Source organism: Cherax quadricarinatus, chromosome 20 (genome assembly GCF_038502225.1).
Source record: "Cherax quadricarinatus isolate ZL_2023a chromosome 20, ASM3850222v1, whole genome shotgun sequence".
In the NCBI taxonomy this organism is placed as follows: Eukaryota; Metazoa; Arthropoda; class Malacostraca; order Decapoda; family Parastacidae; genus Cherax; species Cherax quadricarinatus.
In genome coordinates, this window is record NC_091311.1 from 45,253,597 (window position 1) to 45,267,201 (window position 13,605).

General features: G+C 47.4%; 1 protein-coding gene across 6 annotated transcripts in view; it reads right to left on the reverse strand.

Annotated features, from left to right (window-relative positions):
• The window catches only part of sdt (stardust), a 660,846-nt gene that overhangs the window by 557,157 nt on the left and 90,084 nt on the right, over positions 1 to 13,605 (reverse strand). Inside the window, exon 2 of one of the 6 annotated variants that reach the window (XM_070087050.1) lies at positions 1,899 to 2,545. The exons of the other annotated variants lie outside the window; for them this stretch is intronic. Coding sequence (XP_069943151.1) covers positions 1,899 to 1,965 — 67 coding nt within the window. The 5' untranslated portion in view covers positions 1,966 to 2,545. The remainder of the gene's footprint in view (positions 1 to 1,898; positions 2,546 to 13,605) is intronic. 6 annotated transcript variants of the gene reach the window in all.

Below are 13,605 nucleotides of genomic sequence, written 5' to 3' on the forward strand. Positions count from 1 at the left end.
TCTACGTTAGGTAAGCGTCAATACAGTTTTAAAGAATGATCCCACATTGAAACGTTTCTTGATTAAGAACTCTGCTACAGAGACAACTTGCCTTATTTATAGTGTGCTAGACTCGAGACACAATACAAATATTCCAATCGGCTGGCACAGGATCCAAATACTTGACAAAGCTTCTGGAGAGCTCCAGGAAAACGAAACCTTTCCAAAATAAAATTTTTCATTAGTTGCACTTTTGTCCTTTCACCTAACACTGGACGACTGGTTAAACACCAATATCATTATGATTAATGGATCGTCTACAGAGTGAAACATCACTGAGTCGGCTTTAAACAAACATTATACGGTATTCATGACAAATCAAAACTGTGACCTCTACCGCTTAGACTCATATTTCTGAGAACAAAATACACAACTGAGGCTACTTACCTTGTAGGCTGCCGCTGTTCCACCTATCATATGCAAACAAAAAAAAAACCCACCTCGTCCCCGGAACTAATTTGGTCATACCAGTGTTAATTAACTATTCCAGCCTTAGTTGACTCAGAATATTCTGTCGTGTATTGTATGATGATGGGTCCTGGTCCTTGGTACATACTTGATCGCACGTAATAATGTCAGTCTGCCATGAGACACCAGCTACTCTGTATTCTTTATTTGGTCGACTCTTAAGAGTGTAAAAATAAATTACCATCATTTGTCTCTCTCAGTCATTTATCGATCAATTTGCAACGTGAATACTGAGTGATGTTGTGGTAGCCAGACTTAGGCTTGGTTACAAGTACTTCTGGCAGTATGACAGATACACAGATGATCAGACAGTATATACATTATGTTGCCAGCCATAGCTACGGTCACTATCTTCAACACTATATTCTTTACTGTCCACTTATTGAGGAATATAGATATAGACAGTATAATAACCTATGTGATAAATTAAGATATTAATGAAAATAAGATACCAGACATATTAAGCAAATTTCCTAAATTTGCATGCAACAGATAAGTCAACAGTAGATATAAATCCTCTTGAGCATTTTGGAGCCTACTTCCTAGGCCTCTTTTACCCACATACTCTTGTTCTTCCCTCCACAATAAACGAGCAACTAACGCGGCACAAATCCAATCTAAACTCATTCTCAATCAAAAATTTAATCTAAATCTATATCCAATCATTATATATTTTGCCTGCCAACTTCACCTAGCTAACTTTTTTCTGGAGATTTTTTTTATATAATAAACACGTTAGCAGTCAGTTTGCTCTTGAAAATACATGATACATGTATTGCTGGTGTTTACAATATAACTGTACATGTATATTTCAGAAAGTGTTGTAATAGTTATTAATGAGTAGACGCACTCGGGCAAGCTGAACAAAGCCGGGACGAATAATGTTGCAGGAGAATTTTAAGTATATTTGCAATTACGCTGGTGAAGCTGAATATAATCATTTTTACACTAATGTTTGTAAAAATGGCAAAACAAATGACAGAAGTCCAAAAGAAGGCAGAAAAGTGGCTGAGGAAGTTTTGGGTGTGAGAGGAACGTTGCTTTGTCAATGAAGTCTACCAACACCGCCACACACACAAAGGTACTTAACGCCATCTATGATCGTGAACACGGTAAAGTATTATTTATTATTATTATTATTATTATTATTGTTACGGTTCGACCTAGGTGAATGGATATACCTTTGTCTGTGGTCACATGAGTCTGGAGATCATTTCTCAAGTAAATATCCCAGGAAATGATAGGTAATCAGGTTAAAACTGAGGATTTGATGTCAGTTCTAGTTCCTTGAATGGTTAGACACTGATCAATATGACAACACCATCCTGGAGAACAGTGCACCATACTTGTTACTATATATTGAACTTTATAACAGTATATAGTGTACTCACCATAAAGTTTGATCTTCTTATCCTTCGTCTCGACTAGGATGATGACATATCCGCCGAGGTCCACCATGCTGGCTATGATGGTGGTGGTTGTCGCCTGGATGACACCACTGTGGTGGTTGCCGCCTGGATGACACCACTGGTGGTTGCCGCCTGGATGACACCACTGTGGTGGTTGCCGCCTGGATGACACCACTGGTGGTTGCCGCCTGGATGACACCACTGTGGTGGTTGCCGCCTGGATGACACCAGTTTACCTGCCTCGATCCAAGGCTGGCCCTGGTGAGGCTGCCCCCTGACCACACTTCTCGCTCGTGTTCACTCCTCTCATACTCTCAATTATATTCCCAGTGTATCGACGCCTTTTTTTCTTCTTTCAGTCGGTCGCGGTCACTAGAGCCTCAAATGGTCATAGTTTATCTTTAATTTGGCGTGGTGGTAAGGTTGTGGCGTTGAGGCCATGGTTGCTACTGCCATGATGCTGCCGGCCTGCACCATGACGGGTTCAGGAAAGCCGTCTTGCACATCCTCGCTGCACTTGTTCAGCCTCCACTTCTCTCAGCCTCCCGTGCTACCTTCCTCCGCACCGGCTACAGCATCACTCTCGTCCGTCACGACGGGAGATGAGCGTGTCAAAGCATTGCCTCTGGCTGCAACATGTGTCACACTAGTTTATGATAATGCATAACACGATTGATACACGTGGTGCTTGCACTCGTTATGACCAGTAAAATACCACACCCTAAAAGGTCTAATTGCTATTCCCCCTGTGTAACAATACACTCCCTGTCTACCCTCCACTGATAGACGGGGGTTGCACAATACACTAGCCAATTAGGAAGTGCAATTTAAAAACATATGTCAGTCTTCCCTTCTAACACACCCTTTTTTTTTCCTCCTAATACTTTCTCGTTTGTTCCCCCTCCTAAAATTCCCTCATCTTCCTTCCCAACACCGCCTCATCTTCCCTGCCTCTCTTACCACACCTTCCCTGCCTTCCCAAGAGGTCCACTACTCTTTATGATATCTAAAGTACGCACCAGTATCATCCCCCCCCCACTTTTCCCCTACGACCAGTATCACCTCTCATATCCTACCAACCAGTACCACTTCTCTCCACGCCCTAAACAACCAGTGCCACTTCTCTCCACGCCCTAAACAACCAGTGCCACTTCTCTCCACGCCCTAAACAACCAGTGCCACCTCTCTCCACGCCCTAAACAACCAGTGCCACTTCTCTCCACGCCCTAAACAACCAGTGCCACCTCTCTCCACGCCCTAAACAACCAGTGCCACTTCTCTCCACGCCCTAAACAACCAGTGCCACTTCTCTCCACGCCCTAAACAACCAGTGCCACCTCTCTCCAGGCCCTAAACAACCAGTACCACTTCTCTCCACGCCCTAAACAACCAGTACCACCTCTCTCCACGCCATAAACAACCAGTACCACCTCTCTCCACGCCCTAAACAACCAGTACCACTTCTCTCCACGCCCTAAACAACCAGTGCCACCTCTCTCCACGCCCTAAACAACCAGTACCACCTCTCTCCACGCCCTAAACAACCAGTGCCACCTCTCTCCACGCCCTAAACAACCAGGTGCCACCTCTCTCCACGCCCTAAACAACCAGTACCACCTCTCTCCACGCCCTAAACAACCAGTGCCACCTTTCTCCACGCCCTAAACAACCAGGTGCCACCTCTCTCCACGCCCTAAACAACCAGTACCACCTCTCTCCACGCCCTAAACAACCAGTGCCACTTCTCTCCACGCCCTAAACAACCAGTGCCACCTCTCTCCACGCCCTAAACAACCAGTACCACCTCTCTCCACGCCCTAAACAACCAGTACCACCTCTCTCCACGCCCTAAACAACCAGTGCCACCTCTCTCCACGCCCTAAACAACCAGGTGCCACCTCTCTCCACGCCCTAAACAACCAGTGCCACCTCTCTCCACGCCCTAAACAACCAGTACCACCTCTCTCCACGCCCTAAACAACCAGTACCACCTCTCTCCACGCCCTAAACAACCAGTGCCACCTCTCTCCACGCCCTAAACAACCAGGTGCCACCTCTCTCCACGCCCTAAACAACCAGTACCACCTCTCTCCACGCCCTAAACAACCAGTGCCACCTCTCTCCACGCCCTAAACAACCAGTACCACCTCTCTCCACGCCCTAAACAACCAGTGCCACTTCCCCTTGCACTACTAGGAGGCCCCGGCGGCCAGGCGCCGGACAAAAGGGAAGTTCAACCATAAATAAGGTAAAGCCGGAAGCTGACTTTTTTTTCCCCCTTGACCACTGTGAGAGCACTGTAGCTGTCAGCTGGTGTACCCCTGGGAGTAACTGTCAGCCGGTGTACCCCTGGGAGTAACCGTCAGCTGGTTTATCCTGTGAGACAGCAGCTGTCAGCTGGTTTATCCTATGAGACAGCAGCTTTCAGCTGTGATGAATGGTTTGAAAAACCGACAAGTTGAAGATTGAGACACTTATGCAGCATATGGGAACCTTTATTCAGGAAACGTTTCGCCACACAGTGGCTTCATCAGTCCAATACAAAGAGGAAAGCGTAAGGAGAGGAGGAGTATGAGGTAATCAGTCCCTCAACCTGGAGTCGATGTGAACAACAACAAGAGCAACAACAGCAACATCAACAACAACAACAACAACACTCCTCCCTCCTCCCCGCCTGCTCCTCCTAGTGTACGTAAACGACCCGACGGAGGAAATTGAACGGTGTGTATCAGTGTTTGAGGATGGTGTAACACTAACGAAGACGATGACAACATGGTAGACAAGGTGTGTGGGGGGAGGAGGTAGCTGCAAGATAGCCACAGCAGTCTGCAAGTTGGACTGGAAAAGTGGCTGTTCGAATACAATCCTGGCCGGATACGGAATACAACATTGGACAGACGTTACATAGGACGTGCAAGATGAAAAGTATGGGAGTCGGCATTACACCAAGCATATCACCAGGAGGATGGTGAAAAACGACACAGGTGCAAATGAGACCTTTGCTGAGGCGTTTCACCTGTGGACTGAATTCTTGAGTCTATACACAGTGATGTAGAATAAGCATTAGGACTTATGATATCGTCTTTACATCTCTACTGCGTCTGCTCACTCTTCTGCTGTGTAGGCGAAACGTTTCGGAATAAAGGTATTTAACTGTTGCACGTCTTACTTATCAACCTGTCGGTATATTTTATACCATTTTAATATTGATAAGAGGGATCACCAACAAACTCCTGTCATCAAGAGGCAACCCGACAGATTTCTCAAAACAGTTCCTGATCAACCAGGCTGTGGTGCATAAGCTGGATTACTGGCTGCCGGCAATAACAGCTCAATCGATCAAGTCAGTAACCAGGAGAACTGGTCTGGGACCTGGCCGAGGGGGCGTTGACCCCGGAAGCTACTCCAGGAACTTAAGAATAGGTATGAGAGTGTTGGCGCACCCAGGAGGGAACCCGGTAGCCAATGAAGAGGCGGGGCCAGGAGCTGTGACTCGATCCCTGCAACCACAATTAGGTGAGTACACGTGATAATGAAGGGAGGGAGGGAAGGAGGAGACAGAGAGAGAGAGAGAGAGAGGGGGGGGACGGGGGTTAGATTGGAAGGGAGAGACGGTGAGAGGGAGACGTGACTGAAAAGAGGGAGTGAAGTTAAAGGGGAGGGAGTGGAGGGAGAGGTTAAAGGGGAGGGAGTGGAGGGACGAGTTATGGAGGCTGGGCGGAGACTGGAGGGAATAACTGGTGTAGAGGGAATAAAGGGAGGGAGGGAGGGAGGGAGGGAGGGAGGGAGGGAGGGAGGGAGGGAGGAAGGGAGAGAGAGGGAGGGAGGGAGGGAGAAAGGGAGGTAGATAGGGAGGGAGGGAGGGAGGGAGGGAGGGAGGGAGGGAGGGAGGGAGGGAGAGAGAGAGGGAGGGAGGGAGGGAGGGAGGGAGAGAGGGAGGGAGGGAGGTGAAAGAGGGACGGGATGGCTGAGGATAAGCGGTGAGGGAAGTAGGGCGTTAAATAAGGTGAAGGGAAGAGAGGGTACAGGAAGGAGGGGAGGGTACAGGAGGGAGGGGAGGGGTACAGCAGGGAGGATACAGGAGGGAGGGGAGGGTACAGGAGGGAAGGTACAAAAGGGAGGGTACAAGAGGGAGGGTACAGGAGGGAGAGTACAGGAGGTAGGGTACAGGAGGGAGAGTACAGGAGGGAGGATACAGGAGGGAGGGTACAGGAGGGAGGGTACAGGAGGGAGGGTACAGGAGGGAGAGTACAGGAGGGAGGATACAGGAGGGAGGGTACAGGAGGGAGGGTACAGGAGGGAGAGTACAGGAGGGAGGGTACAGGAGAGAGGGTACAGGAGGGAGGAGAGGGGTACAGGAGAGGGGTACAGGAGGGAGGGTACAGGAGGGAGGGTACAGGAGGGAGGGTACAGGAGGGAGGGGAGGGGTACAGCAGGGAGGGTACAGGAGGGAGGGGAGGATACAGGAGGGAAGGCACAGAAGGGAGGGTACGGGAGGGAGGGTACAGGAGGGAGAGTACATGAGGGAGGGTACAGGAGGGAGGGTACAGGAGGGAGGACAGGGGTACAGGAGAGAGGGTACAAGAGGGAGGGTATAGGAGGGAGGGTACAGGAGGGAGAGTACAGGAGGGAGGGTACAGGAGGGAGGGTACAGGAGGGAGGGTACAGGAGAGAGGAGAGGGGTACAGGAGAGAGGGTACAGGAGGGAGGGTACAGGAGGGAGAGTACAGGAGGGAGGGTACAGGAGGGAGGGTACAGGAGAGAGGAGAGGGGTACAGGAGAGAGGGTACAGGAGGGAGGGTACAGGAGAGAGGAGAGGGGTACAGGAGAGAGGGTACAGGAGGGAGGGTACAGGAGGGAGGGGAGGGTACAGGAGGGAGGGTACATGAGGGAGGAGAGGGGTACAGGAGAGAGGGTACAGGAGGGAGGGCACAAGATGGAGGAAGGGTACAGGAGGGAGGGAGGGTTCAGAAGGGAGGGAGGGTACAGGAGGAAAGGAGCGTACAGAAGGGAGGGAGGGTACGGGAAGAAGGGGGGAGGGTACGGGAGAGAGGGGAGGGAGGGTACAGGAGAGAGGGCACAAGAGGGAGGGAAGGTACAAAAGGGGAGGGTACAGGAGGGAGAGAGAGGACAGTAGGGAAGGGAGGGTACAAGAGGGAGAAAGGGTACAGGAGGGAAGGGAGGGTACAGGAGGGAGGGGAGGGTACAGGAGGGAGAAAGGGCACAGGAGGGCGGGTACAGAACGGAGGGAGGGTACAGTAAAGAGGGAGGGAGGGTACAGGAGGGAGGATACAGGAGGGAGGGAGGGTACAGGAGGGAGGGAGGGTACAGGAGGGAGGGAGGGTACAGGAGGGAGGGAGGGTACGGGAGGGAGGGAGGGAGGGAGGGAGGGAGGGTACGGGAGGGAGGGAGGGTACAGGAGGGAGGGAGGGAGGGTACAGGAGGGAGGGAGGGAGGGAGGGAGGGTACTGTACATGTTTCCACACCTGCATTACAAACAAGTTTCTCTCATACTTCTGTTATTTTGGTGAGTTCCTAGTAATACCTGGAAGTGCACCAACAACCTGGTAGTACACCAACAACCTGGTAGTACACCAACAACCTGGTAGTACACCAACAACCTGGTAGTACACCTAGTAATACCTGGGAGTACACCAAGAGCCTGGTAGTACACCAAGAGCCTGGTAGTACACCAAGAACCTGGTAGTACACCAAGAACCTGGTAGTACACCAAGAGCCTGGTAGTACACCAAGAACATGGTAGTACACCAAGAGCCTGGTAGTACACCAAGAGCCTGGTAGTACACCAAGAGCCTGGTAGTACACCAAAAGCCTGGTAGTACACCTAGTAATACCTGGTAGTACACCTAGTAATACCTGGTAGTACACCTAGTAATACCTGGTAGTACACCTAGTAACACCTGGTAGTACACCTAGTAACACCTGATAGTACACCTAGTAACAACCTGGTAGTACACCTAGTAACACCCGGTAGTACACCTAGTAACACCTGGTAGTACACTTAGTAACAACCTGGTAGTACACCTAGTAACAACCTGGTAGTACACCTAGTAACACTTGATAGTACACCTAGTAACACCTGGTAGTACACTTAGTAACAACCTGGTAGTACACCTAGTAACAGCCTGGTAGTACACCTACTAACAGCCTGGTAGTACACTTAGTAACAACCTGGTAGTACACCTAGTAACAACCTGGTAGTACACCTAGTAACACCTGGTAGTACACCAAGAGTCTGGTAGTACACCTAGTAACACCTGATAGTACACCTAGTAACACCTGGTAGTACACCTAGTAACACCTGGCAGTACACTTAGTAACAACCTGGTAGTACACCAAGAGTCTGGTAGTACACCTAGTAACACCTGGTAGTACACTTAGTAACAGTCTGGTAGTACACCTAGTAACAGCCTGGTAGTACACCTAGTAACAACCTGGTAGTACACCTAGTAACACCTGATAGTACACCTAGTAACAACCTGGTAGTACACCTAGTAACACCTGGTAGTACACTTAGTAACAACCTGGTAGTACACCTAGTAACAGCCTGGTAGTACACCTAGTAACAGCCTGGTAGTACACTTAGTAACAACCTGGTAGTACACCTAGTAACATCTGGTAGTACACCTAGTAACACCTGGTAGTACACTTAGTAACAACCTGGTAGTACACCTAGTAACAGCCTGGTAGTACACCTAGTAACAGCCTGGTAGTACACTTAGTAACAGCCTGGTAGTACACCTAGTAACACCTGGTAGTACACTTAGTAACAACCTGGTAGTACACCTAGTAACAACCTGGTAGTACACCTAGTAACACCTGATAGTACACTTAGTAACAGCCTGGTAGTACACCTAGTAACAACCTGGTAGTATACCTAGTAACAACCTGGTAGTATACCTAGTAACAACCTGGTAGTACACTTAGTAACAGCCTGGTAGTACACCTAGTAACAACCTGGTAGTACACCTAGTAACAGCCTGGTAGTACACCTAGTAACAACCTGGTAGTACACCTAGTAACAACCTGGTAGTACACTTAGTAACAGCCTGGTAGTACACCTAGTAACAGTCTGGTAGTACACCTAGTAACACCTGATAGTACACCTAGTAACACCTGGTAGTACACCTAGTAACACCTGGCAGTACACTTAGTAACAACCTGGTAGTACACCAAGAGTCTGGTAGTACACCTAGTAACACCTGGTAGTACACTTAGTAACAACCTGGTACTACACCTAGTAACAACGTGGTAGTACACTTAGTAACAGCCTGGTAGTACACCTAGTAACAACCTGATAGTACACCTAGTAACACCTGGTAGTACACTTAGTAACAGCCTGGTAGTACACCTAGTAACAACCTGGTAGTACACCAAGAGCCTGGTAGTACACCTAGTAACACCTGGTAGTACACTTAGTAACAACCTGGTAGTACACCAAGAGCCTGGTAGTACACCTAGTAACACCTGGTAGTACACCTAGTAACACCTGGTAGTACACTTAGTAGCAACCTGGTAGTACACTTAGTAACAACCTGGTAGTACACCTAGTAACACCTGGTAGTACACATAGTAACCTGGTAGTACACTTAGTAACAGCCTGGTAGTACACCTAGTAACAACCTGGTAGTACACCTAGTAACACCTGGTAGTACACTTAGTAACAACCTGGTAGTACACCTAGAAACAACCTGGTAGTACACTTAGTAACAGCCTGGTAGTACACCTAGTAACAACCTGATAGTACACCTAGTAACAGCCTGGTAGTACACCAAGAGCCTGGTAGTACACCTAGTAACAACCTGGTAGTACACCTAGTAACAGCCTGGTAGTACACCAAGAGCCTGGTAGTACACCTAGTAACACCTTGTAGTACACCTAGTAACAACCTGGTAGTACACCTAGTAACAACCTGGTAGTACACCTAGTAACATCCTGGTAGTACATCTAATAACACCTGGTAGTACACCTAGTAACACTTGGTAGTACACCTAGTAACACCTGGTAGCACACGTAGTAACAGCCTGGTAGTACACCTAATAACAGCCTGGTAGTACACCTAGTAACAGCCTGGTAGTATACCTAGTAACAGCCTGATAGTACACGTAGTATACCTAGTAACAGCCTGATAGTACACCTGGTAGTATATTTAGTAACAACCTGGTAGTATATCTAGTAACACCTGGTAGTACACCTAGTAACAGCCTGGTAGTACACCTAATTACAGTCTGGTAGTACACCTAGTAACAGCCTGGTAGTATATCTAGTAACAGCCTGGTAGTACACCTAGTAACACCTGGTAGTACACCTAGTAACAGCCTGGTAGTACACCTAATACCAGCCTGGTAGTACACCTAGTAACAGCCTGGTAGTACACCTAGTAACACCTGATAGTTCACCTAGTAACACCTGGTAGTACACTTAGTAACAACCTGGTAGTACACCTAGTAACAGCCTGGTAGTACACCTAGTAACAGCCTGGTAGTACACCTAGCAACAGCCTGGTAGTACACCTAGTAACAACCTGGTAGTACACCAAGAGCCTGGTAGTACACCTAGTAACACCTGGTAGTACACTTAGTAACAACCTGGTAGTACACCTAGTAACACCTGGTAGGACACTTAGTAACAACCTGGTAGTACACCAAGAGCCTGGTAGCACACCTAGTAACACCTGGTAGTACACCTAGTAACACCTGGTAGGACACTTAGTAACAACCTGGTAGTACACCTAGTAACAACCTGGTAGTACACCTAGTAACAACCTGGTAGTACACCTAGTAACAACCTGGTAGTACACCTAGTAACACCTGGTAGGACACTTAGTAACAACCTGGTAGTACACCTAGTAACACCTGGTAGGACACTTAGTAACAACCTGGTAGTACACCTAGTAACACCTGGTAGTACACCTAGTAACAACCTGGTAGTACACCTAGTAACAACCTGGTAGTACACTTAGTAACAGCCTGGTAGTACACCTAGTAACACCTGGTAGTACACCTAGTAACACCTGGTAGTACACCTAGTATCAACCTGGTAGTACACTTAGTAACAACCTGGTAGTACACCTAGTAACAACCTGGTAGTACACCTAGTAACAGCCTGGTAGTACACCTAGTAACAACCTGGTAGTACACAAAGAGCCTTGTAGTACACCTAGTAACACCTGGTAGTACACCTAGTAACACCTGGTAGTATATTTAGTAACAACCTGGTAGTACACCTAGTAACAACCTGGTAGTACACCTAGTAACAACCTGGTAGTACACCTAGTAACACCTTGTAGTACACCTAGTAACAACCTGGTAGTACACCTAGTAACAGCCTGGTAGTACATCTAATAACACCTGGTAGTACACCTAATAACAGCCTAGTAGTACACCTAATAACAGCCTGGTAGTACACCTAGTAACACCTTGTAGTACACCTAGTAACAACCTGGTAGTACACCTAGTAACAACCTGGTAATACACCTAGTAACAACCTGGTAGTACACCTAGTAACAACCTGGTAGTACACCTAGTAACAACCTGGTAGTACACCTAGTAACACCTTGTAGTACACCTAGTAACAACCTGGTAGTACACCTAGTAACACCTTGTAGTACACCTAGTAACAGCCTGGTAGTACACCAAGAGCCTGGTAGTACACCTAGTAATACCTGGTAATACACCTAGTAACACCTGGTAGGACACTTAGTAACAACCTGGTAGTACACCTAGTAACACCTGGTAGTACACCTAGTAACAACCTGGTAGTACACCTAGTAACAACCTGGTAGTACACTTAGTAACAGCCTGGTAGTACACCTAGTAACACCTGGTAGTACACCTAGTAACACCTGGTAGTACACCTAGTATCAACCTGGTAGTACACTTAGTAACAACCTGGTAGTACACCTAGTAACAACCTGGTAGTACACCTAGTAACAGCCTGGTAGTACACCTAGTAACAACCTGGTAGTACACAAAGAGCCTTGTAGTACACCTAGTAACACCTGGTAGTACACCTAGTAACACCTGGTAGTATATTTAGTAACAACCTGGTAGTACACCTAGTAACAACCTGGTAGTACACCTAGTAACAACCTGGTAGTACACCTAGTAACACCTTGTAGTACACCTAGTAACAACCTGGTAGTACACCTAGTAACAACCTGGTAGTACACCTAGTAACAACCTGGTAGTACACCTAGTAACAACCTGGTAGTACACCTAGTAACAACCTGGTAGTACACCTAGTAACACCTTGTAGTACACCTAGTAACAACCTGGTAGTACACCTAGTAACAACCTGGTAATACACCTAGTAACAACCTGGTAGTACACCTAGTAACAACCTGGTAGTACACCTAGTAACAACCTGGTAGTACACCTAGTAACACCTTGTAGTACACCTAGTAACAACCTGGTAGTACACCTAGTAACACCTTGTAGTACACCTAGTAACAGCCTGGTAGTACACCAAGAGCCTGGTAGTACACCTAGTAATACCTGGTAATACACCTAGTAACACCTGGTAGTACATCTAGTAACAGCCTGGTAGTACACCTAGTAACATCCTGGTAGTACATCTAATAACACCTGGTAGTACACCTAGTAACACCTGGTAGTACACCTAGTAACACCTGGTAGCACACGTAGTAACAGCCTGGTAGTACACCTAATAACAGCCTGGTAATACACCTAGTAACAGCCTGGTAGTATACCTAGTAAGAGCCTGATAGTACACCTAGTATACCTAGTAACAGCCTGATAGTACACCTGGTAGTATACCTAGTAACAACCTGGTAGTATATCTAGTAACACCTGGTAGTACACCTAGTAACAGCCTGGTAGTACACCTAATACCAGCCTGGTAGTACACCTAATTACAGTCTGGTAGTACACCTAGTAACAGCCTGGTAGTATATCTAGTAACAGCCTGGTAGTATATCTAGTAACAGCCTGGTAGTACACCTAGTAACAACCTGGTAGTACACCTAATAACAGCCTGGTAGTACACCTAGTAACAGCCTGGTAGTATATCTAGTAACACCTGGTAGTACACCTAATAACAGCCTGGTAGTACACCTAGTAACAGCCTGGTAGTACACCTAGTAACAGCCTGGTAGTACACTTAATAACAGCCTGATAGTACACCTAGTAACAGCCTGGTAGTATATCTAGTAACAGCCTGGTAGTACACCTAACAGCCTGGTAGTACACCTAATAACAGCCTGGTAGTACACCTAGTAACAGCCTGGTAGTATATCTAGTAACACCTGGTAGTACACCTAATAACAGCCTGGTAGTACACCTAGTAACAGCCTGGTAGTACACCTAGTAACAGCCTGGTAGTACACTTAATAACAGCCTGGTAGTACACCTAGTAACAGCCTGGTAGTATATCTAGTAACATCCTGGTAGTACACCTAATAACAGCCTGGTAGTACACCTAGTAACAGCCTGGTAGTACATCTAATAACACCTGGTAGTACACCTAATAACAGTCTGGTAGTACACCTAGTAACAGCCTGGTAGTACATCTAATAACACCTGGTAGTACACCTAATAACAGCCTAGTAGTACACCTAATAACAGCCTGGTAGTACACCTAGTAACAGCCTGGTAGTACATCTAATAACACCTGGTAGTACAGTTAATAACAGCCTGGTAGTACACCT